Source organism: Microplitis mediator, chromosome 1 (genome assembly GCF_029852145.1).
Source record: "Microplitis mediator isolate UGA2020A chromosome 1, iyMicMedi2.1, whole genome shotgun sequence".
Lineage (NCBI taxonomy): Eukaryota > Metazoa > Arthropoda > Insecta > Hymenoptera > Braconidae > Microplitis > Microplitis mediator.
This window is the reverse complement of record NC_079969.1, coordinates 19,882,960-19,910,602: the sequence shown is the minus strand read 5'-3', so window position 1 is coordinate 19,910,602 and position 27,643 is coordinate 19,882,960. Positions and strand designations below refer to the sequence as shown.

General features: G+C 28.8%; 1 protein-coding gene across 7 annotated transcripts in view; it reads left to right on the top strand.

Moving 5' to 3' along the window:
- LOC130677493 (protein still life, isoform SIF type 1) overlaps positions 1–12,971 on the top strand; it is a 149,877-nt gene extending 136,906 nt beyond the window's left edge. For 6 of the 7 annotated variants that reach the window (XM_057484513.1, XM_057484645.1, XM_057484586.1 and 3 more), the window contains 3 exons: positions 8,214–8,623; positions 8,725–8,946; positions 12,636–12,971. In XM_057484513.1, the coding sequence (XP_057340496.1) occupies positions 8,214–8,623; positions 8,725–8,946; positions 12,636–12,814 (811 nt within the window). In that variant the 3' untranslated portion in view covers positions 12,815–12,971. The remainder of the gene's footprint in view (positions 1–8,213; positions 8,624–8,724; positions 8,947–12,635) is intronic. The other variant, XM_057484464.1, reaches the window with a different exon arrangement.
- Positions 12,972–27,643: the final 14,672 nt, after the last annotated feature.

Below are 27,643 nucleotides of genomic sequence, written 5' to 3'. Positions count from 1 at the left end.
AAGTTGTTACGGGAATTATTTTGTTAAATAATTTAGGGAAATATCTGATGAATTAATTATATATAATAATTTATTTTTTTAAATAATTCCTTTGTTTCATTTCGTTACATATAAAACGCATTTATGGGACAAATAATATTATCTTAATCATTTATGAAACATAGTCATTAACGTGCTTATTAAATGTTCAATACATCATTCTTTATTAAAGTTATCGAGTATTTATTTTTAATTAAAAAAAAAAAAAAAAAAAAAAGATAACGTTTCAACTTCAAAAAATTAATGATGATTAACTATTTTATATTTTTCTCTTGAAACAATTTTTTTATATAATTATTAAATGATTTCATATACGGCTGTCCAATTTCAAAATTTAATGCACAAAAAATTATTAAGAGCTGATTTTTTTAACTTCCCGCTAAGAAAATTGAAAATTTTCAAAAAAAAGGGAAGTTATTGGTTTCGGTCCGATTTTCGAAAATCGAGTTTTCATCACATGTCGACGTTTTGAGGTCCTAGGGAGCTATTCTAACTATTCGCAGATGGATGTCCGTGTATATATATGTGTATGTGTGTGTGTGAACCTTATTTTTGTCCGACGATATCTTTGGAACGAATGAACCGATTTAAACGTTCTTGGTGGCAATCGAAAGGTCTCAACAAGACTTAAAACTAAATAGATTTTGGGGTAAGGTTAAAAGAAAAACAAAAAAAATTTCCGGAAAACGGGATAAAACAAGAATTTTTTTACATTGTTTTTTTTTACGTTTTATTCGGGGTTTTTTTTTTTTCGTTTTTTGGAAAATTTTTTTTTTTTTTTCTCTTTACCTTACATTTACTGAATAACTAATGCAAAAATGAAAGAATATCCGAAAAAATTAATTTTTACATTTTGGTAATGATTACACAAATTAAGGAGTCAAAAAACTTGTTCCTTCAATTGTTTTGTAAAACTTTGAGCAATCGGCCCGGACAAACCGTTCAATGGATCAATCTGAAAATTTCCAGAGCTTTTGGGGGTACATTAAGCTGTAAAATCACCTGGCAACATTAAACTTTCCATCAATATTTACAAAGTAGCGATGAGTTGACAAAAAAACCAGAAAATGGCCATTTTTTGTGGGTTTTTCAAATTGATATTGAGGATAAAAGAAAAAATTTTTTTCAAAAAAGTCGAAAATGGAGCTTATAGGGAATTTATTCAAGTTTCTCAAAATGCCCTTGAGATTACTGTGCGACCATTAGTTGCTGAGATATCGATAATCAAAGACAAAAGGATCCTTTTTCATTTGAAGGCTGATATCGCAGCAGCAAATTGTCGTACGGAGAAACAAGGAAAAGCAAATTGTAGCTGGATAAATTTCCTAAACGAACTAGGAATTAGTTTTTCCAAAAAAAATTTACCCGGCCCCATAGACCTAAAAAACAAAACCAAAAAATTTAGAAAAATTTTGTCTCGAGCTATTTCTTACGATTCCGCAAAAACCGTGGCTCAAAAAATTATTTTGCTGAAAGATCTTCGAACTAGAGATTTCAAGCTTCAATTTGCTTTTTTTATTTTTTCGATACGATCATTTTTCACGATAATACAGCCTTCCAAAAATCACTATAAAATTTATAAAATTTTCTTGTTCCTTTAATTTTGGTTCCGTCACGCGTAATCCAAAGACATTAAATCCGCGACAAAATATCCCCGACAAAATATCTGAAGACATTTTATCCGATAGACAAAATATCCCCGGACTAAATACTCGATAGATAAAACATCCCCGACATAATATCTTATAATATAAATATAGTACGGTACCCTTTTATCAGAAATGTTTAATATATTTTCAAATAAAATTTGAGTGTGTGACATTAAAAATAGATCAACACATATGCTTGAAATCTTACTGTGCCGTTTTTTCACAGATTTTGGGTGGGTATTATTTTGGAAATTGGTCAACACCTGGCCGGGTATGATTATGCTTCCTCATGCATGATCACGCATGCTCACGGCTGGCGAATATTCAGGCATGATCATGCTTGAGCAAGCATAATCATGTTTGACCAAGCATGATCAGGCCTGATCAAGCACAATCCCTAGAATTATTGAAAAAAAAATAAAAATAATGATAATTCAATTTTAAATTAATTTATTTTGTGAGTATTGAAGGATAGTTAATGTTTACTGACTGAAAAGTACTATTGAAATTTTACCCGTGACGGGTCTCGAACCCACGACCGTCGTATTATGAAGTACGACCGCTGTCCACTAGGCTGATCTGTCTCATTCAGGTTATGACGATTCTTAACCCGTCAGCACTCCCGTTATGAGCATTTTGCTCACAGTCTCAAGTGAGATATTAGCCTGAGAGGACGTGTCTCGTTCGCTCTTACAACATTTCCCATAGTATTTTCGCAAATTAAATAGCAAATTCTGAATGAGAATTATAGCATTGAGTTAAGTGAGTTGTGGTGAATATTTGAGTATATTTCATCTCATTTTAGTGTTACAAGTACAACATTAACAAGTTATTTTCACGAAATAAAACCTACGTGAGTCAGGGGACGCCGCTCCCCGACCCACAGTTTGAGGCCATAAAGATGAACGGAAACCGTACCACAAGAAGGTCCAGTGAGGACCTGCGCCAACTTGATCTTAAAAAAACAAGCTAGAGAATTAGACAAATTATCTAGCACAACAAATTTTGAACAATTCTTTAATAAAAATAAGTCCCATTATGTGCCTAACCTGAATAAAGCAAGAACACGCTTTAGCTCTACAGACTCTACAAAAGATGGCGCCGCTGGTGTCGCAGACACAAGCGCTGACCCACCGGGTTTTATCAAACCAAGAAAATATAGGAAATTAACCAGCACGCAGGATGATAATGAGATACCGACAGCCAATAAATTTGGTTACCTCGAAAACATGAGCGTGGCAGATAGTGAAAGTAGTGATAGTAAACGTAAACAACCCAAACAGACAGCTCAGATTTCTGACAGCCGCTCCAACTTAAATAAACAGCCACAACAACCTCAAAATACTAACGTACTAAAGCCAAAGCCTCGGCCTTCGCCCATACATTTGTATAATGAATCTACCAAAAATACTGTTAAATTATTAATAGATGCCAATATTAAGGAAGACGAGTTTTGGGTCAAACAAGGGAACAATAATTATCTTAGTATAAGTTCTGTCACTATAGAAACATATAATGAAATTATTAAATTGCTAAATAGTAAGGAGAAACGTTACTACACGTATACCCCAAAAGAAAAGAAAATTAAAACTCTGGTCCTTAAAAGAATCTCTACAGAGTACTCAGAAGAAGACGTCAAAAGTTATATAAGCAGTCGTAATCTTAACGGCATCAAAGTTGAAAGTGTCACAAAATTAATGTTTGACAAGACTGATAATACAAAATTTTTCTTCTTGGTACAACTTTCCCCGGAAAGTAAAGCAGCTGAATTAACGAGAATAAAACGAATGCTCCATCAACCAGTGAGATGGGAAAGAATTAAGAAAAAAGAAGTGTTCCAGTGTAAGAGATGCCAGAGGGTGGGACACTCCAGCAAAAATTGCCAGCTTGAATTCAGGTGCGTAAAATGTGGCCAGAACTATGGACCAATTAAGGATGGTAATGTTTGTCCAGTGTCTGTCAAAGAACCTAAAATAAATCTAAAATGCGCAAACTGCGGTGGCAATGATCATCCGGCATCGTACGGAGGATGTGCATATCTTGTTGCAGCACATGACCTTAAGCGCAAAGCTCGAAACATCAAAAAATCCATTAAAGAGTACACTGTAAATAAAATACACAGCACAGTCATTCCAAATATATCATATGCTAGTAGAGTAAATAATAATAAAGATAATTACCCACCTCTTCCAAGAAATAACACAATACCGATAATAGATCTAGAAGAAGACGAGACACAAGGTATGCACTTTTGGCAAGATAACACCCGTTCCCAGAACAACAACAAAAATATAAATGTCATGAATGCTAACAGGGCACCAAACTACAACTACACCAGTCTCTCACAAGTAGAAGAATTGATGGCGAAATTTCAAAATAACATGATGGTTATGTTAAAAAACCATTTCGCAGCAGTGGACAAAAAAATTAATGAAAACTCGAGAAAAATCGAGTTCCTGTTGTCACAATATGATTACTAATGGCGAATAACAGCTCCGCAGACATAGCATACACACAAACATCAGTTTTAAATAATAAAATAAAAATTTGTGCCATCAATGTTAATTCTCTAGGTGCGAACAAACGTAGATTTGATCTCCAAACCTTCGTTAATAAATATGACATTGATGTTACCCTGATCTCTGAAACAAAGTTGAATAACAAACATAAACTCAGCTTCGATAATCATACCTTCATAAGAACCGATAGACTCAACGCAAAAAATGGAGGAGGAACAGTAATATTAATCAACAATAGAATCAAATTCACAACAATTAGCTACCCGAACTCACGAAACAATCATATCATAGAATACACGATCATCAAACTGCATGTACAATCTAACTGCACGCTTCTAATTTTCAGCATATATGCAACATGTAACAACAAAAAGAATTTTCTGGATAAACTAAATAAAATGTTTAAGGATTTCGAGCTCAACGACCCTAAAATTTACTACGTCATTGCTGGCGATCTGAATGCTAGGCACCCTGAATGGGGTGATCACAAGATTAATGACAGAGGAGCGCAATTGCGTAGTTGGAGCATTACTCATGACATATCACTGAAACATACAATCTTTCCTGCATTAGAACCAACGTACCCTAACGCTGGCTCATTTTTGGACTACTGTATCGCTGATCCTAGAATTGAATTAATTGACATCGCAAATAAGAAAGTTACAACATTACCATACGACAGTGACCATAACGCAATATGCTTCACGATAGACACCAATTATTATTATTAAACAAACAATTAAATTAGGAAATAAAATGTAAATAAATTTTACAGAGGAACATATAACACACATATTAGTTTAAAAAAAAAATAAAAACTTAAAGATCTTAAATTATGATCGAATAATAGTATCTCTCAATCATCAATATCATTTTTAAGTTCCCAATATCATCTTCTGAGTACTCTATTAAATTTTTCGCCGTAATCATATCATCATCAGCTTCATCCCTTCGTAGGCTATCCTAATAAAAAATCATTTATAAGCTATAAGATTTTGCTAGGTTTTAAGCCCAACCTATCAATGACTAATATTTTTTATAAAAATTATGACTTTAACCTTAAACATAGGATCTTGCTCTCAGGCCTAACGATAATGCTTAGCAATTGTCATATCTCATTGTATCTAATTATATTAAGACATCAATAACCATTGAAAACTGCACTACAGTTAATCGACTGGAAGTAACTAAATCTGTTTGATCTGTTTAGTATGTATTGTACTACGTATCCTAGGAAATCATAATTTCAGCTCAGAAATTGAAATGAAACTTTTGACATCTCGATGACTTACAGTATCAATCAATAGCATATTACGACACTAGGCCAGAAAGTCGAATTTCTTCGCTGTAGTAAACCCATTCTCTGCAATTTGAGCTGAAAAGGAATTTAACATGAGTAAATGTGATATAAGTATATTTCTGTATTTAAGGTTTTTTTTCCAATTACCTCGCTTTTGCTATATTGTATATCGATGTGGATTTGGCAAATATAGATAGGATCGGCAATCTTTGCTGACACTGATCCTATTGTATGTCTTCCAATATGCTGACATCTACCTTCATGATACTTCAAGAAGAATCTGTCAGTGTTTAAGTTCGATGGCCTCAATAAAATATACTTTTTAATCGTGCCGTAGAAAAGATTTCCGATTGTAAATTTCCCAGGGTAGTCATGCTTGTTGTCATTGATTGACACAAGGTATTTATCATTTAAGTCTTCTACGTCTTGAAAGTTTATATTTGTAATTTCGTCACATCGCAGACAACCACAGATTCCGAATATAAGTATAACCTGTAATAATTTTATACACGGCCACGATTTGAGATTTTGGAATGATTTTGATGTGTAAAAAAGAACAATTGAATCGCGAACAATAATGAATGGTGAACTATAAGCCGAGTTTGTTGTATAGGAACTGAATAAGCCGGAGCATCGGTGCGACGTGATCGAGATGACTAAACTAAGCTTAGAAAAGTATACAATAATTAATGACTGAAGAATACAGATCACTAACTATATATAAGAAAGAAAATTTATCATTAATAATTACCCGCATGAAAAAACTTTATATGTGAAAACATATATGATAGAATATATGAATATTATAATTTGATATATAGTAAAGACTCTATAGACTTATGATTCAAATATTTTTTTTTAAAGTTCAAGTCCAAATTCAAAGATAAATTACTCATGGAAACATTGATAGTACATAATTTTGTCACTATGTAATATAGGATGTACTATATTACCATCAACAAAAGTACTTATCAGTGATAATATGATCGAGATGCGAGCGGTCCCGTCATTGACATTTTTTTTGGTCATCGGATGGTCACAGGATTGTCACATGACCGTTTGTTAAATGACGGACCAAGCAAGCGAAAATGCTGCCATCTAGCTAGTGAATTTCTAACAACCTGATAAAAAATGATTTTGTATAATTATATATAAGTCCATGTATAATCAGATCTAAAAATTGGCCAGATCTGATCATATATAATCATATCTAATTAGATACAATCATGCATGAACGAATATAGCCATTTTTAAAATCTGATTGAAAATATCTGTAAATTATTAATTAAGTGATTTAATTAGGATTTATTGTCTTCATTAATATAAATGGTGTACTCTGATATATAACTATATATGGGTATACATAGTCATATATACCATAACTAGCTACATATTAAAACATTTGGAAACTATATATGGCTGTATATGGTTATATGTGAGCCATATATGGCCAGACATGACCATATATGAATCGTTTTTCCCGGGTATTCTTCTCATAGATTATATAAATAAGACAGACAATGTCGATATTTATTAAAACTCCATCTTTAAAAAATTGTCTTATACCACTAGCGGTTTTGAATCACGGTCGAAACACGGTGTACCTATGATGGTAACACAGTGTACTCACCGCGATTCCACGGTATAACCACCATGATAACACGGTGTAGACTACCGTGATTCCACCGTGTAAACACAGTGATTACACGGTGTATCCACAAATTTTATTATGTAAAAAAAATCCCGCCGCTCGTAGGTTCGATCCCCAGAACTTTGAATTCACAGTCTGATCTGTTATCCCCTGTGCTGAATCACACACTTGGAAGAACAGGTTGATTTTATTTATTTGGATAAAATTGAACTTAAGGAAATTAAAGACATCAAATAAATAATTGATTTTCTCATTTGTGTTATATTTAATTATATTATTGTTTATATGTTAACGAGCCAAATAGCGGTATACCCACTAATAGCGGGACAATAACTACTTTTTTGGTAAATTATATAAATGAAAAGTTGAAATTCTTCGCTAATGGTCTTGTTAGCCTATTTTTAAAAATTGTAAAAAAGTTTCTATACTTTATAACATTTATGAATACGGTAAATTAAAAAACGTCATCGACTTTTTAAGCTGTATGAATCATTATAAAATCAGTTTTTTCGAATAATGTTACGTTAATTGGGCGTATCTAAATTATTTTACAAAATTTTATGATTCACGAGCCTGCACAGCATGATATTCACTCAGAAATTGCTATAAGATAGAGTTCACTAGACCTCAATTATTAGAAATTTTATATGATCATATAAAATTTTATATAAATTTATAAAATTTTATAAAAAATTATATAAAAGTTTTTTGACTGAATGAATAAATATGTAAGATTATGTATAAAATAATATAATTTTATATATTTATATGAAATTAAACTATAAAGTTTTATATGATTACATATATAAATACCAGTGGGTACACCGTGGAACCACGATGGATATACCGTGTAATCACGGTGGATACACCGTGGAACTACGTTGGTAATATTGTACAAAGTCACCGTGGATCCACCGAGATTACACGGTGCTTACACTTCCACGGTGTTTCCACCCTGATTCAAATCCGCCCGGGATCTGATGATAAATAGATTTTATTCGATATTTTAAAAAAATAAATATCATTAACATATTGATTAAATTGTTTGCTTACAGTACCACAGAATTTAGAAATGCATTCCTCAAAACAATACGTCAAATAATTCGTGAATCTGTACGAAATATGAGTATACCATCAACAAAATCAAATATAACTCAACCGCCGATGACAATGACGCCGCGAATGTCTACCGGGCATGTAGAAAAATTTGATAAATCGCAACATCAAGGTCTCAATAATGGCACCCTATGTACAACCGGATCATCAGCTGGAGGAACAGTTGGTACATTGTCAAAAAAAGTTGTAAAACAGCAAATACTATCGAATACTTTAAATTCACGGAGAAAGCACAGTCATCCAAAATCATCCGTTGAACACGAAAGTTCTGAAGACAGAGATGTTGATGATATCCCAATTCAACAAATTTCATTTCGTACTCGTAGCAAAACAATCAGTGATACCTCAGGTGCTAATTAATTGTCGTTTTTATATAATATAAAAATGACAATTTATTTTTATATTTTTTAAATAAGTTATTATTTTTCGTGTGGCAATAAATAATTTTAGGTGAAGTAAAGATTGATATGGATTCAGGAACAAAGTCTGAAGGTGAGGAGGACTCCCAGGCTTTTTTAGGCGAGAAAAAGACTAACTTGGGGCGGACACCAAATCATCTTACGCTGAGTACAACATCTACCATCTCAGCTGGTAGCACTGGCAGTCAAGCCAGACTCATTCAATCCTCACATCAGCCAGAGAATTATCAACCCATTTCAGTCAAAGAACTTGGTAAGAGGCGTGCTAAGTTGCCTAAACGAGTTAAACATTTCGATCCGTATAATGAGTTGCCGGTGTAGATAAAATGAATACATAAATATACATTTATCTTTATTTATTTCTATTATTTTTAGTTTGGAAATGCATTATAATCTTTTGTTGCAATGATGTAGCATACGATAGGTTTTTTTTTTCTATTAGTAAAGATAGATTGATAATTCTTTTAGAAAACTTCTCGTACATCTCTAATCTTTAATATTTATCAAACTACTGTTAATATTTCATTTAATCCTTTAGTTATGCAGCTCCGTAGATTCAATTACTTATGAAAATTAAAAATAATATTTTTTTTTTTGTTTTTATCTAAAAGCCCTAAATATTTTTAACTTCACTGCAGTTGTATAATTTTATTAATTTTTTGAAAGAATATATCGCTGGCGGATCGGAATTACGGTAATTTACCGCATTTTTCCTAACATACGGTATTTCTCCAGAAAATTTGCCGCAATTTATGTTATTTTACAGTGAATTACAGTAAAAATACGACAATTTACCGTAATTTGCGGCATTTTTACTGTAAGCTTACTTAAGGTACAATACCGCAGGGTTAACGCAATTTTAGGGTAAATAGCCGTTCTCTTACTGCAAATTTACGGTATAAATATAGTAGTTTTGCTATGAAATATCGTGCTTTTGCCTTAAAGCGCCGTATTTTACCGTAAAATACCGTAATTCTTTAAAGTACCGTAAATTACGGCAAAGTACGGTAATTACCTCTAATTTACTGTAATTCGGATTTGCCAGGGAAATAAAATTAACACATCGAATTTTAATCCAAACTTTTAATTTAAAAAACAAAAAATTAATGAACAAAAAGAATTTTTTTAAGACAAAAATGAAAAATTGTTAAAAAAATATTTTAAAACTACAAAATGAGAATAAGTTTTAATTGGGGCCTCAGAATGATGATAAAATAAAAATTCTTAAATAAAACTTATAATTTATAATTTAAACCCGAGATCTTGACAAAAGAATTATCAAAATAAATAATGTTAAAGTAGAAAAGTTAATGATTACGTATTAATTATTGATTGGATCATTAATTATATGAATGAAATAAATTAATATATATTGATTAAAAATAGTAATTAAATAAAATAATTGGTAACGGGTATTTTTAAAATTTAGCAATCAGTTGCATGTATTTCTCAATCATAGGCGTCGACTTCTGGATTTTATTTGGTTGGAAAGCTCTATAATATATTTACTAATAACATCAATTATAGCACGCTTTCCCGGCACGTTTCACCTTGAACAAAAAAACATAATTATTTTGCTGCATTGTTTATTAATTTAGAAACTTTAAGCAAAAAGAATTTTATTAATAGTTTAAATTTAATCCGTGTAAGAAAAAAGTTTTGAAAATATTCTGCATAAAGAAATTTCAAATTTGTGACTATTTAAATGTTCTCGAAAATTTGAAAAACTATAGTTTATTTTTTTATATATAAATTTTTTATATAAAATTTTTTATATATAAATATTTTTTATATATAAAAACTCGTCGGTATTATTATTTTTTTCAATTTAAACTGGATTTTTTTGTGATATTTTCAAAAATTCTATTTTAAAATTTTTTATTTCTTCGTAAAAAGTTAAAAATAAGAATGACCGATAATTATTCAAATAAAAATTTTAAAAATAAGCTTCTACGATGTTTTCAAGAAATCTTCTACGAACTATTGAAAAAGTCTTTCAATTAAGATACTTGACCACCTTATAAATTTCAAAAAATCGACTTTATTTGCATTTTCTCAATCCTTGTACTTTTAAAAATCACCTCCAAGAATGGTTTTTTTTTAATTCGAATTCTAACATAAAGAAATTTGTGAAAGTGTGTGCGCGCTTCCAGCACTCCATATTTGTGAGTAAAAACTTTAAACGCGTTTGTCTTGAAACTACCCCGCCTTTTTTTCAAATGGCGGACAGATAATCTCCGAAACTGCTCGGCCGATTTCAATGATTTTAGTCTTGTTTTGTTCGTTGAGATGTTTTGTAAGTCAATTAATCATATTGGCAAAACATAATTAATTATAACAGTTTTTTCTTTAGGATAGAATAGTGAATAAAAGGGGATGTTTTCAACCTCTCTTGCAAACATCCGCCATTTTTTTATTTTTGGCAAATTGTGGTGAATTGTCACGTAGGGGGTCTATCATTTAGAGATGTTGTTTTTTTTTTATTCCGAATTCACCAATCCTGAGATTAACTGTCCGCCGTGGGACACCATTTTTTTGAGGCCTCGACTTTGGTGCTTCCTGAATAACCGCTAAAAAATGAAATTAAAAAAAAAATCAAGTATTTTTGTATTCTATAAGCTTCAAATAAAAGTTTTGAAAAAAAAAAAAAAAAATCATTCTAATATCTTATACAGGGCCTGAAAAAAAAAAATTATTGAAAATGTTGTGTTTTTAGCTTTCCAAGATGGTCAAGTACCTTAAATTTTTCAAAAAGTTTAAAAAAAAATGTTTACAAAAAGTGTTAAATCGACTTTAGTTTCAAATTTTTTTAAATTCAACTTTAATTTCTGAATTGTCTTAAATCTTAAAGTTTCTCATGCGGAATATTTTAAAAACTTCTTTTTTATACGGGAAGTTGTTTGAAAAAAATAAAAAACAATTAACTGCAATTATTATTTTTTTAATTATTATTATTGATTATATTTATTTTTTGTATATAAAAAGGTTGAGGATACCCAATATGTAGAAGATGAAAATATAATTACAAATATCTAATTCTTCTATGCATAGTAAACAGATGAAATATTTATTGCTTGATAAATAAAATAATTAGCCCGTAAATAGAATGGGCAAGTGAGAAAGCTTGATTTATAATCTATAATCTAATAATGTAGACAGCAATAATTTTAATCATATTCAGTATTTTGATAATGATTAATAATAAAATAATATATTTAATTGCGTACAGTCTATAATTATAATAAATAATTAATTATTATTATTATTTAAAAACAAAATAAGTCGGCGCCTATGAATGAAGACCTTTTTTAAAATCATTTATCATATTTTTTTATAGTATCTATAATTTAGTAAAGCAAATAATTTGTTCAACCCTTCGCCCGTCGCGCTATGAGTGCAGCGCCGCAATTTTTATTAAAAGATTATTTATGAAGAAAATAGATTTCCTAGTCTTTTGAAATTTTATGAGTTTTTCTACTATACTTTTTAGTATCGAATGAATGAGTGATAATTATTTTACCGATATTTTAAATATTAAAAAAATAAGTTTTTTTGTTAGAAAATCTGAGAAACGTAGCGATTTGCCGCTGACGCGAGTAAACTCGGGCGTTGAATTTGTTCGGATTTCCTGCGCAGTGTTGCCAGTCACCACCAGCGACACATTTTCATCCCATTTAATTCATCTCTTTACTTAATACAGAATTTTAATTTTAGTAAATAAATTCTAAAAAAAATTACAATTGTCTAATCGTATGAGCTTGTGTGTTTTTAATTTTTAAAAATCATTATTATGATACTTCGCAACACTGCAATATTAAATACATTGCGGCGAAACGCCGCAGCGCGACGAACAGAGAGTGGTAATTAATGAATAAAATAAAAAAAAATAAATAAAACGTGATTGATAAGTTAAAAAAAACAATTGTACGTCGTTATTATCAGGTTCACCAATTTGGAAGCCGCGGGAACTACCGTCACTCGGGGAAGCCACAACATTGCCGCGAAAGGGTAAGTCGGCCGGTGAATTTGCAGACATTAATTCGGCTCATAGCGCCTCCCGAAAGTCTTTAATAGAAATAAATAACTGTGCTCAACAATCTAACTTTAATAATCACGTTTAATTAAGTTAACTATTAATTGATTAAGTTAATGAATTAATTAATTAATCAAATAAATAAGTAAACAAAAATAAATAATTATAATAATATTAATAATAATAAATAAATTATATTTAACATGATTTAAAAATAATAGACTAGAGTTAATCATTTATTTTATTGATTATTAATATTATTTATTGATTTATTATATAAATAGAAAATTATATTTTTATTGCTGTTCATGTTTTTTTTTTTTTTTTTTTTTTTTTTTTTTTTTCATTTTTTAAAAATGCGTAATAAGTCAACACAAAATTAATATACGTAATTGAAAAAGCTGATTGACAATTTGAAATTAATACAAAGTAAATACTGACTGATCTTATGATAAATCAATTTTTTGTTAAAATATATATATAAAATATTATTTAATACTTCGAGAAAAAGATTAATGTCACTCTAGAAGTAGAATAAAATAATATAAAATTAGCAGGGATCATAAATTAGCTATTATACGATTGATTAATTAATTGAATAAAAAATAATAATTTAAATACGTGAACAGCAATGAAAATATTTTCTGTATATAAAACTTGCTGATTATCAAGTAGAATATATTTAAAAAAATAATAATTAAGAGTAAAAAAAAAAAAAACGAAGTGTTACAATGACTACTTTAATGATAAAGAAAAAATCTTATCTAAGAAATGCAAGATAAATTATTTAAATATGTATGTATAAATATATGACGCTCCATCTATTATGAAATGCGTTTACGTAGATACATTGTTATTATGCATACAGCAAAGTTTGAACCTTGAGATATATTAAACAACAAACTAATTATTTTTATTTAAAATAAAATTAAATTTAAAAAAAACATACATTAAAATTTTATTTATTTAATTTGTTTGGGTTTAAATTTATAAATGAAAATTTTGCCGATTACTAAATCAAAAACAAATATTTTAATGTTCATTGTTTTAAAAATTAAAAATAAATCAAAGTAAAATTTATTGTATAATAAATAAATGTAATATATAGTTTGAATATCAATGCAATCATAATTATAAAATACTTTTAGTAATTTTTAAGTTATTTAAAATATTTAATTTTGTTTATTAAAATTTTTTGTTATTATTATTATTATTACTATTTTTATTTATTTTATTGAATTTAAAGTTCACGAAGTAATTGATTGATAAAATATATATCACTAATTTATTTTTAAATGACTGATAATTTTAAAAGTCTTCAAACTAATTTATTTTTACCATTACTTAAATAATATTAAGATCTTTAAATAATCAGTCATTAAAAAAAAATTATTGTTACTGAAAAAAAAAAATCTTAAAATTTCATATTAATAGAACTGAAAATTTACGAATTATAAAAATAATATATAACAGTACTATCAATAAATAGTACACAGGTGAAGAATATTGAAATAAAAATATTCGTTAAAAAATATCCAGATCATGCTGTTATAATTATCATTATTAATAACAAATAATTGTAATTATTTATTGGTATCAGCAAAATACCAATGAATGGGTTAAATAATATGTAAATTAGGCAACAGAAAGTATCCATTAGAAGAATACCTAAATGCAAAATAAATGTTAAAAAACAATACATACATTAATTACTAATATATAAATATACAAAGTTAGATTTTCAATAAATGTCAGAACAAATTGAATAATGTTAATTAATTCGTCACGCGCGGTTATCTCGGCAGGTCCGATCCACGCAGATTTTAATATTATTTTAACTATATATATCATTTAGTTATTATTAATTGTATATTATAAGCAAGTACTTCACTCATAAGCGCCGACTCTTATTAAAGATTTATTTTTATCTTTATCTATAGTGAGAGAAACAGTACGATATTATTAATAAATCAAGTAAAGGTAATTCTCAAGCTTTTTACGGCAAATTTAAAACGATTGTTGTCGTTTTGTATGCGAGTGAAATGTATATATTTTAATTGCAACTATTGAAATTATTATTTTATAATTTACTTTTAATTAGCTGACTCACTTTTCTATAAAAAAAAATAAATTACATTTTTAATCAATTTATTGATTTAATTAATGAATTTTAATTTGCATTGTTATTAAAGCTTGTCTTGTTAATTATAATGTTTTTATTATTATCATTTAACTGTTTGAATGTTTAACAATTTGGTGTATAGCTAATTAATAGTTATCATTAAATAATTACACGAGTATACTAGTCGCTGATTAAATAATTGAGATAAAAAAAATTATATTGTGAAATTAATGAATAATTACTATTATTGATGGTCGATGATTTAAGAGAGACGCCGCGTGTGACGATATTTAAATAACTCGCCGGCGTCTGATTTTAACACGAAAAAACTGACCGCGAATATATGTAATAATTAAAATTATTATTGTAATTTAAAAATTTTAAATAATTAGTTATACTAAGAGTTCAGTTGATTGATAATTTAGGAGGCATATAAATATACACTTGTAAAATATTTTTTTATTCTTTTTTTTTAAAGCGATAGAATGTTAAAATTATTTTAATTTTAAATAGTCTGTTAATTAGTAACAGGCAAAGTATTATCTGAAGGAGTAACTCTAATTCCGTACAATGTTTAAAATACATGTAAATTTATGAGTCATTATAAAACGTTTACATATGAATTATACGACTTTGATCTTGGAAGAAAAATTTTATACGTTCTTTGTTTCGAAAGTTATTGTAAAGCTATATAAAACAGAAAAAAATAAATGGATGCAATGTATAATTACGAGATATTAAACTGTAAGTTAAATAAATAAATTAGGACGATCATTAGTCATATAAATCGTATTAACCAATGACAAGAAAAAGTTAATTTTTTTTTTTTTCCATTGACGACTACACACATCAATAATCGGTTCAGAATAATTTTTAAACTTTGGCGTGTCTTTAATTTTTGTTCGACGTAGCAATGACTCAGAGGATAGTTAAGGATTGATCTATGATAATAACCAGGCTCACAACATCGAAAAAGCCAGATTTTAAAATACAGCACCGAAGCCTTTTAGTGTCCTGTCAATTATTGCTTTTCGTGTAAAAGGATAAAAGACATTCTGATGGATGCTGCTGAATTTTCTGATCATAATTTTTAGTTATTGGTAGCACAGAAACTTATCTCGAGCTATCCTCAGTCATCCTCTCTGATTTCTACTATCACAACAATATATATTGCATCATTTTTATTTTTTTTTCTGTTTCTTATAATGTTTTATTATAATTATTATTATAATGACACTACAAATGTTATTATAATCGACGAAATCATATATGTATTGCAACACATTATAATGTATTACAAAGTAATTGTAATATCTTGCCACCTGGGTAGTAAATTGAGGCAAATTAATTTGTAACTCCGATTGATTATTTTTTTAAAAATAATATTCGAAATTTGAAGTGTGAAATACAAAAATTAAAATTTAAATATCATCGGCCAAATACAACTAAATTAAATGAACTGAACTCTTCGTATTGATTACATATTCAAATGAGTATTAAATAAATTATATTATCAATAATTATAAACAATGTTAATAATTTTAAAAAAATCTAAAGAACTAACTGAAAAGCTTTAATTAAAATAATCGCGCGATAATCAGCATTTTCGTGTATGTTAGATACTGCTCGACGAGAATGAATCTCATACTAGTCACGACAACTAAAAATAAATAAATAAAAATCTCAAAATGTTATATACAACATTGTGAAAAATGTGCACGTGTCATTGTTAAAAATAAATACTAATAATAAATAAATAAATAAATAAATAATAACAATTTATAAATTACTGAGTTAACGAGATACATAAAAAGAGTAATTTAAGTTTAATTATTTCTACATACTATGTATCAATTATCGTAATAAAATAACGTTAAATTTTTTTACTCTTTTTATTTTCTCAAAATATATTTAAAGATATAATAATTTAAAAATTACCACGCGTTATAAATTGGTTTGAAACTGGGTTTCGCCAAGGCCTGTTAACACCAATTTTAAAAAAATAACTAAAAAGACTTTGATTATAGATATCATAAGAGTGAAACGAAACTTTGAAAAAAAAAACAAAATGTTTAAAAATAATAAATAAATAAAAATATTTAAAATAACGATTTTAATGCCGGACCATAGAAAGATTATAATTACATAGGGCTCAATTATAAATGAAATATGGTATAGAATTATAAACAAAGAGAACGAGCATTGATTGCACGTTAATGTAAAAAAAAGCTACACGGTCAAATAAAAATTAAATTTAAATAACGAAAAAAAAGAAAAAAAATACGTATATGGCCCTCAAATATTTTATTTGTTTAAGGTAAAGTTTCTTTAAGTAAATTGTTTACTTGATTTAAGTAAAATAATAATTAACAGGAAAAATTAAACTAATTTTATTAATTAGTCAACAAAAAAAAAAAATACGTAATTTAGATGTCACAAGATCAGACAGCGAAAAAATTGAAATGAACAATTAAATAATATATTTATTGAGTAATAATTATATTTATAAATTATTAATTTATAAAAATTAAATAGGCGGAATTACGCACATATAAATATTTAAATACAGAGGATGATTTTTTGTTGCTATTAAAAAATAATGAAAATAATTATAAAATATATTGCATTATATTACATCAATCTATATATATATATATATATATATATATATATATATATATATATATATATATATATATATATATAATATATAAATATATTTTATGTAAAAGTCCTATAGAGGCGCGCCCTTGGATCGAGAGTGTTCGCTTCCTTATATATATATATATATATATATAATGCGAGCAAATATAAAAATGTTTTTGCCTTTAAAAATGTTTTTTATAAATTAAAAAAATTAAAACCGAGCTTTGATACTCATTTTTTGTTGTCATAGTTTTTGTTATTTTTTGTTATTTTTTACTGATATAAATGAAAGCATATTCATCACAATAAGGTATTAATAATAAAATTCAAAAAAATTGAATATAATCAATGACAAATCATGAAGAAACGAGTATTCAAAGTTTTCTACCGAGAGTTTATTAAATTTCTTAACGTAAATAAAACATTTCATTTTTAAACCGACTTCCCTTTGTACGATAGTTAGAAGACGTAATTTAAAAAAGTTAATAATGAACAAAATAATAATTATTAATAAGTAAATATGAAAGCAAATAAATCATGCTGCTTACTAATTATCTATTGTCATCCGGCTCTATCTTCGTGCACATTGGGATTGACCTTAGTAAATAAAATACGCGGGTCAAAGTCGTTATTTAATGATTGTACTTCATTGCCAAAAAGTTCTAATTATAATAATATTAATTACATTAGTATTAATAATAATAATAATAATAATAATAATAATAATATGGCAGAAATTAATAAATGAATATCATTTTGTCTTAAGTAATATGTTAATAAATGTATCGTAACCCTCTTGATTAGAGGCGTCCCAATAGTTGGCCTAGTACCAAGCATCATTCTATTCATTCCGTGTTGCTACAAATTATATAATTACTTTATGTTTACTATTATTAATAATTATTATTACCCTGGTGGATCCGATTTACGATGATTACCGTAATTTGCCGTAATTTACGGTATAATAATAAAAAATGCGGTAGTTTTCCCTTAAATTCGCAGTGAGAGAACAGCAATTTACCGTAAAATTGCGACGAACCTGCGGCATTTTACCGTAAAGAGAAGTATTGTACTGTCAAAATTGTAAAAATATAAAAACATCCGGTGATTATAGTAAAAATGCCGCAAATTTCGGTAAATTTGCGCAAGAAATGCCGTACTTGACGGTAAAATACCGTAATTTTGATCCGCCAGGGTGTTATTATTATTATTATTATTATTATTATTATTATTATTATTATTTTACTTATGTACTTTACAAAATTTTATTATAAACAAAAATTTTATCGCTAAACCGTTGACGATATTTGAAAATAATAACGGGTAATTTAATGAAAAAATAAATATTTAAAATAAAATAAAATAAATAATAATAACAATGAAGAAATCAATAAACAAAATAATCTCATGTAACTGACTTATGAGATAAGGGAATTTATTTGAGAATAAAATATAGGGAAATGAAAATGAAAAAAAAAATAAATAACAAAAAAATAAAAATTCTTTACATATTTCCCTTGTCTCGTCTACAGTAACTGGATTAATATAAAATAATGTAGTTCTTCGATGACTTAGACAAGCGGTACGCTGATGGGTGTAAAAATAAACGAAAAATAAATGAAAAAATATGAGATTTTCTGAATTTAAAAAAATATATGAAATAAAAAAAAAAAGAATTTCTTCTTTTGTTGGCACGTGAGCTGATTTAATGAGCCAAAGAGTGTATTATAGTAATTAATAAATGAAACAAAATTTTAAAATAATGTTTTTGTGTTTGAAACTTTGTAGTCTTGAATATAAGTGAATACGGTATTAATTGCCAGTATAATTACGATTATTGATTATACTTACTATATTTACTGTTATTGTTTATCAGTTTACGTAACGACGTTTACGAAAGATCCATTTGTACAATCATTGCGTCATTAAAGTATTATTATTCATTATGAAGTATTTATATTTATTTAATTTATTCACCCCTAATCTTTCATTCTATACACTAATAGAAAATTTATATTGACTCAAGAAATATTTTCTTGGGCCAAAAATTTTTTTCTGAAGAGAACCGATCATCTTACTCAAAAAATTCTTGTCTTCTTTGATAGCAACACTCTGCTCTTCAGAAACTTGCTGTTCCGTGCTTACGGTCAGTTTTACGTTGGTCACGTCAGATTCTGCTGTTCTCAGTTTTAACTACAATATGACTACAAGCTGAACTACAAGTTGGTGTCATCTACAGCCGTAAGCTGAAAGCAAGTTAACCAAAAAACTTGATCTACAAAAACTTATCTGACAGTTGTAGTCATATCTGTACCGAAACTGCGATCAACTTGACTGTAAAAGTTGCTGAGCAATTTCTGACAATAACCTGTAGCCTTTTTAACCTCTAACTTGACTTCAAGATTCTTCAAAAATGTGAATTCATATACTGACATGAAGATTCGACCTGGAAGAGATTCCTTTTGAAAAATTAATGAACTTGAAAAAATTTTCCACTCCAAATATTTCCAAAATAATAGATAGCGTTGAATTTTTTCATTATAAAACATAACGCAGCTTGTGATGAATTTAAAAATGTCTTTTATTTCTATAGGAATATAATTTTTCTACTAGCTTCAGAAACATAATCAACGTGATATATTAGTGTATAGCATCCGATTACGTGAGCCCAGATTATGCGATTGGTCCTTGATCGCTGTAAGTCGTGAACTAATATCAACCGTTTAGCACCGGTACAGCTTTGATTATCTTCATCTTATTTTAATCCATTTGATTTCATTTTATTTTAATATTGAGTTGTGCCATTATAAACGTGAAGAATTAAAGAATATTTTACTGCAAAAATCGGGTGCAGAACCCGAGTAGAATTAAAACTCATAGGTGGCCAGCCCGTAGCTAACAGATTTTAGTTATACCTCATCACTGCCTAATAGAATTGGCCAGCCATAACCTCACTACCCTTATAGGAAGAAACAATAGGCCCAAGCTTGGCCGAGGCTTGGCGCAAGACTTATTAACTCTGGGAAAAGCTTGAAATCCAAGCTTGGCCCAAGTCTGTCTAAGCATCGAAATGATAACACCCAGCCAAGCTTGAGTGACAGTGTTGTGCCAAGACTGCATCTTAGTATTGGCCCAATAACCAATGCCAATATTGTGCCAAGATTGCATCTAAGTATTGGCCCAATATCGAGAGCCAGTATTGTGACAAGACTGCTGCTAAATAAGTACTTATGCTTATTAAAAATAAATTAAAAAAAATATAAATATTAGTAGACATGTGCGGGATGGTAACATATGGAAATAAATTTGTACACAGAGAAATCAGGTGGATCGATGAAACTAATTTTTTTTTTGCATTTGCTGGGTCTCGAACCTGGTCCTTCATGACTGCTAGGCAAGCGTCTTATCCACTAGGCTGTTACGCTATTCACAGAAGCCAGGGGTTTTTAGGTACCATTTGTTATTTAGACTGGTAAACCAAGGCTTGTCACTTGTATAATGGCTGAACCTTGTCCCAAGACTGGCAAACCAAGGCTTGTCACTTGAGCATTGGCTGAACGTTGGCCCAAGACTAGCAAACCAAGGCTTGTCACTTGTATAATGGCTGAACCTTGTCCCAAGACTGGCAAGCCAAGGCTTGTCACTTGAGCATTGGCTGAACCTTGTCCCAAGACTGGCAAACCAAGGCTTGTCACTTGAGTATTGGCTGAATCTTGGCCCAAGACTGGTAAACCAAGACTCGTCACTTGAACGTTGGTCGGATCTCGGAGCAACCTTGGGAGGTCGAGCCTCGGTAGCCCAGTATTGTGCCAAGACTGGCCCCGTTGTCAATATTTTTTTTCCTACAAGGGTATGTAACGCCATCTTAGCCGATGGCTGACTGATCAAAACAAGTCAGTGGATAGATTCAAACATATAACCAATAGCTAGGTTAAAACAATGAGGTGGTAAGTGTGCAACCCTGTGGAAAAGCTCTCATAAATTCTGATAAGATATTGAATATTTTTTATGAGAATCTATGAGCTTCGAAAATATCTATGAGATTTAAAAAAATTCTCATATAAATTTTTATTAGAATCTTCAAGTCAAAGCTTTTGATGTTTTCCTATCATGATTTTCGTTCTAGATTTTTAAAAGAATGAGTAAGATTTTTTAATTTATGAGATTTTATGACTCGAATTCCGCCAACGATTATGAGATTGAATAAGTACTTTCACTTCTATAAGATTGTTACAGTTTATTCTAATGTATTTTCAATAAGAATTGATCAGGCGAATTCCGATGTTATAATACTTACAAAATCTCAATAAGATTATTTTTTTATACGAAATTTTCAGAATTTATAAGTTTTAGTAAGAGTTATCCTAGGAGATAATATCTTATTGAATATCATAAAATATTTGTCATATTTTATGAGAAAATACTTAACATGTATTTTTTCGAAATTTTATGAGACTGAATCAGGAATCACATGGACAAATGCAGACCTTTTTCTCATAAAAATTTTATGAGAATTAGTAAGAAAATCTATAATCGAATTAACTTGTAAAAACTTAAAAGATTTAATTTTAATTTAAAAGCTATGTGATTTATGAGTTTTTGTAAGTTTTCGTTAGAAGGCTATTACTTATAAAATATTATGGAGTACTTATGAGATTTTATAAATAATTTCCATTCACATAAAATATTAATTTTATCAGATTCATTCAAAAATAATTACTTAACTTCATTTTTTCTTTTATAAGAATTTACACCAAAAATACTAATATTATCACTATTTCTTGTACTTTAAATATTTTAACTGTTCGGAGATGAGTGAAAATATAAGTTTTTATGTGATTTTTTACAAACCCAGTAATGTATCTTGCCCCATTTTTTTTTTTTTTTTGGTGCAAGATACATTATTTGTTTGTAGCAATATTGCATTTTTTTGGTTAAACAGAATAAAATTTCTCGGAACAAGTACTATTCTTTTCACGCAAGTATTTTTGTATTCTCCGACCAAAATAACAAATGTTGCTTAAGCCAAGAGAAAAAATTTCTTGGGAGAAAAGATCGATATAGAGAAGGGAAAAGTCACCGGTGCTAGGCAGCAGTAGCGGGAGTAGTTCGGAGCTCGCCACGAGATCGCGCCTACGATTTTTAGTGTCCCTGGTAAGACATTTGTTTCAGAAGTGTTAAATTCCAAATTTCAATACGATTTTATTCGAGCACTCCTTTGTCATTTGACAGACCAACAAGTACCTGTGTGGGTTCTACTGTAGTATATCCCATAATACATCATGACTTTAATATTTAATATTAATATTTACTTGAGTAATTTTTGATGAATAAATAAACTGACTCAATTTCATAGATTTCTCGTGAATAGATTCCTAAGGATTTTCCGCGTAAATATTCATACCAATATTCTTGAGTATACATAATAAAAACTTTTTGAATTCATGCTAAAAAATTCAATAATTTAGCATACAAACCTTAATCAATACTAAAGAAACTATAACTTAATCAATCTCATAATTTTTTTCGTTACTATATGGAAAATTACTGTACTCACATTGATTAATCAGTATCAAATCTTGTATGATTACTTCAGAAATCGTCTCATACAATCTTATTCATTTCCAAAATCTACTCAATTGTAAACTTTACATTTTTCGAAAACTTATAAATACTTATAATCACAATATTACAGCTTCTGTTTCTTATAGATTCTGATAATTTATATGAGAATTTTAAGAAAAAAATTTTTTTGATGCACCATCTATGAGAAAATAATTGTATAAGAATTTTTGAGATTTTTCGCGGACAAATACTGATCGTTTTCTCATAGCCAATTTTTTTTATGAGATTTTATAAGACCTTTTCCACAGGGTTGATCTGATTTTTGTCTAATTGGACTATTTGATCTGTTACTGATCTTTTATAAAAATTTTAGGCTGTTTTTGATCCGTTGTTTTAATAAACAATTGCGTTACGGGCAGACAAAACTGGATTAATTCTTGAACTTTAAAAAATTTTAGTTCTGAAAATTTGCAAGGACTAAACTAGATTAAATCATGGACTTGTAATATTTTTATTTATGGGCAATATTTATAAAAAATATATTAAGTGACAGAATTGATTGTTTTGTTTACTATTTATTTAGTGTCTTTTCTTTAAAAGTGTCGACAGTTAATGAAAGTTTGACAGCTTTATGTTTTAGTTGTCTTGACTGAATATTTATACTTAGTATTGATTAAAAGTAATAAAATAACTCTTAATATGTCAAGAAATTTTCCTTATTTACTGGATAAAATCGAAAATATTTTGGTATTAAAAACCATCAAAATTCTTGTGACATCTTATTACGGAAGCCAATTAGCATGTAGTTCCAAATATCAAGAAAATTAAAATAAATTTATGAAGCTATATTATTATTATTATTTTCATTTATATTTGTAAAAAGTACTGTTTTTGATCTAAAAGCAATTGAAAACAGACTAAAAATTATAGTAAATAAAGTCTGTTTTTGTCCTTAAAAACAATTGAACACAGACCATGAATTATAATAAAAAAAAATCTGTTTTTAGTCTAAACGCGATTTAAAACAGATAAAATATCATACGAAAATAAGTCTGAGATTGGCCTGGATAATGACTACTATGAACAAAAACAGATTAAATTTTTATATAAAATAAATACGATTTATCAACTTAAATTCAAGAAAAAATATTTGAATTTATCATTTATTTTAAAACAGATCTAATTTTTTGACCCAGGGACAAGGTTCATGTGTCAACTTTACACCAACATCAGCTATGATCAAACAATTTAATTATAAAATGTATGATTTTAAAAATAATAGCGAAGCTGAAAAAGATTCTGTCATAATGGAGGAATTACTATTAAATATGGATTTTTAATAAATTTATATTTACTCGTGATCGTTGATATTTTATCGTTACTATTATTATTGTTATTATTATTATCATTATTATTATTATTATTATTAAATGGTTAGAAATAATTGTAATTCTTATAATCATAACCATAATTAAGTTTTTTTACGCTACTTGTAATTATTTAAAATAAAAATAATAATTAAAAATTAAACGTTTTAATATTAGATAAGAATCTACATTTTTCAAATTGTCAGTTAGGGGGTTTTAGGGGTTTATGAATTTACTCTTAGGGGGATAAAATTTCAAGTGTTGGCGACACTGCCTTCGCACCCTAAGGAATGAATACTCCCCACCAGGGAAGGGCAAGTAAAATACTTGACGTATCATACATAGTTTCATACATGTATAATACTAGGTATAGTACCTACTGAGTTTTCTACATGACGTATTTTACGTTTAGTGTTGTAGCGCCACCTGTTGACGTAAGACGAACTCGATAAACATAAATCCAGAGAGAAGACGCATTTTTGCAAAATTTAGCGTAAAAAATTTTTTTTTGTATAAATATAATCATCTTTTTTGAAATTTATTCAGCTACAATTTGCTTTTTTTGTTTCTTTGTACGACAATTTGCTGCTGAGATATCAGCCTTCAAATGGAAAAGGATCCTTTCGTGTTTGATTATTGATATCTCAGCAAGTAATGGTCAAACAGAAATTTAAAGGGCAGTTTAATAAACTTGAATAAATTCCCTACAAGCTCCATTTTCGATTTTTTCAAAAAAAAATTTTTTTTCATCCTTGATATCCATTTGAAAAACCCATAAAAAATGGCCATTTTCTGGTTTTTTAGTCGACTCATCGCTACTCTGCAAGTATTGATAAAAAAATAATGTTGCCAGGTGATTTTACAGCTTAATGTACCCCAAAAAACCCTGAAAATTTTCAGATTGATCCATTGAACCGTTTGTTTGGACCGATTGCTTAAAGTTTTACAAAACAATTAAAGGAACAAGTTTTGTTCCTTAATTTGTGTCATCATTACTAAAATGAAAAAATTAATTTTTTTTGGATTTTCTTTCATTTTTGCGTTAGTCATTTAGTGAATGTAAGGTAAAGAGGAAAAGCAAAAACCGTCGCTCAAAAAAATATTTTGCGGGAAGATCTTTAAACTAGAGATTTCAAGCTTCAATTTGCTTTTTTAATTTTTTCGATACGATCATTTTTCGCGAAAATACAGCCTTCCAAAAATCACTAAAAAATTTATAAAATTTTTTTGTTCCTTTAATTTTTTGGATAAGTGTACTAATTATTGTAAAATGAGTACTTTCTTTAATTAAATAAAAGTATAAATAATTATTAATAAAATATTTACCGCTGACTCTGTAATCGGAGTTGTGCAGTATTTTTTAGCATATGATTACACTTTAAACATCGAGCAATATTTTTCTTATCCAATTTTTCAATTACAAAATCATTTTCCTCCAAGAATGATTGATACATTTTTTTTTTAAATAAACTCATTTTGGGTAAAATTATATACTTCGACCCGTCACTTGTGAAGCAATTGAAAAACGGTTCGAAATTAAAAATCGTGCAATTTCAAGTAACATCCGCTAGTTGGCACAAAAATCGACGTATAATACCGTAATTAAGGTATTATACGTACCCTCGCAGATTTGAATCACGGTGGAAACACGGTGGGTTTGTCCCATTTTACCACTGTGATTACGCGGTGTATCCACCGTGATTCCACGGTGGCTTGACCACTGTGTATACACGGTGTTTCCACTGTGATTACGCAGTGGATACACCGTGGAACCACGGTGGTGAAATAGCACAAAGCCACCGTGGAATCATGGTGGATACACCGCGTAATCACAGTAGAAACACCGTGTATACACAGTGGTCAAGCCACCGTGGAATCACGGTGGATACACCGCGTAATCACAGTAGAAACACCGTGTATACACAGTGGTCAAGCCACCGTGGAATCACGGTGGATACACCGCGTAATCACAGTGGATACACTGTGTATACCCGGTGGTGAAATGGAACAAACCCACCGTGTAACCACGGTGGATCCACGGTGTTTACACTTCTACGGTGTTTCCACCGTGATTCAAATCTGCGAGGGTAGTTTACGTAAAATACGTAAGAAACTGTCCGTTACGCGTAACTACCCACCCCTGCTCCCCACTCTCTCTCTTTCTCACACTAGCGCAGCAAATGGATTTTGAGCCCACCTCTTTATTTTAAATAACTAAATTAATTGTATTATTATAATAAATAAATTATTTAATGTAATTAAAAAATATTGAATAATTTCTCAGTTTTTTTTGTAATTAAATTTGTTTTTTTATTTTAAACTTTTTTATTTTCATGTCGAAATTCAATTATGAACGATTTAAAAATGTGACTGACCATAAGCCAATGTGGCTCAGTATATGTGGGCAAAGTAAACGTAGCCTAGCAAAGGCTGAGATGGGTTTAGTTGGTAAAGCTCTCGCGTGACGCCGAATCGATCTGGGTTCGATTCCTTTGTTAAACGGTAATTGTTTTTTCTCGATTTGTTTTAAATATTTAACTTATTGCGAAACTTGCCTATTCTTCATAAATGCTTCTGATACAGTATTTATTTGTTTCACAGCATTGTTTGTAATATTTAAACAAAAAAAAAAATTGTTCAATAAAAAAATGAAAAAAATAAAATAAAATTTTTTAGCTCGATAAATTTATTTGCTTAATTAAAGAAATTAATTTCTTGGCTGAAAAGTTTTTTTTTGTTTGCGACAAAAAAAAATTTTTTGGCCCAAGAAAGTTTCTTCTTGTTTTAAAAATTTTTTTTCTTAGTACAAAAACTTTCTTTTTTTAGCTCAAGACATTGTTTTTTGACTCGATAAGGTAACAGTCTTTAGACAAGAAAAAAATTTCTGGAGTTAAGAACTAACTTTCTTGGCCCGAGAAAAATAATGCTTTAAACCAAGAACAAACTTTCTTGGGCCAAGAAAGTTTGTTCTTGGTTTAAAACATTATTTTTCATGGTTCAAAAATTTTTTCGTTTCAGCTCAAGACATTTTTTCTTGACTTAAAAACGTAACAATTTCAGCCAAAAAAAAATTATAATGCTATAATGAATTATTTCTTACAGTAACAACAGTAAGTTTGGCAACGTGGTGACAAAAATTGAATCGACGATTTAACTCGCATAATGAGCACTGTGCCGCTTTATCACATTCTTATAATACATAAATATACTTTTTTTA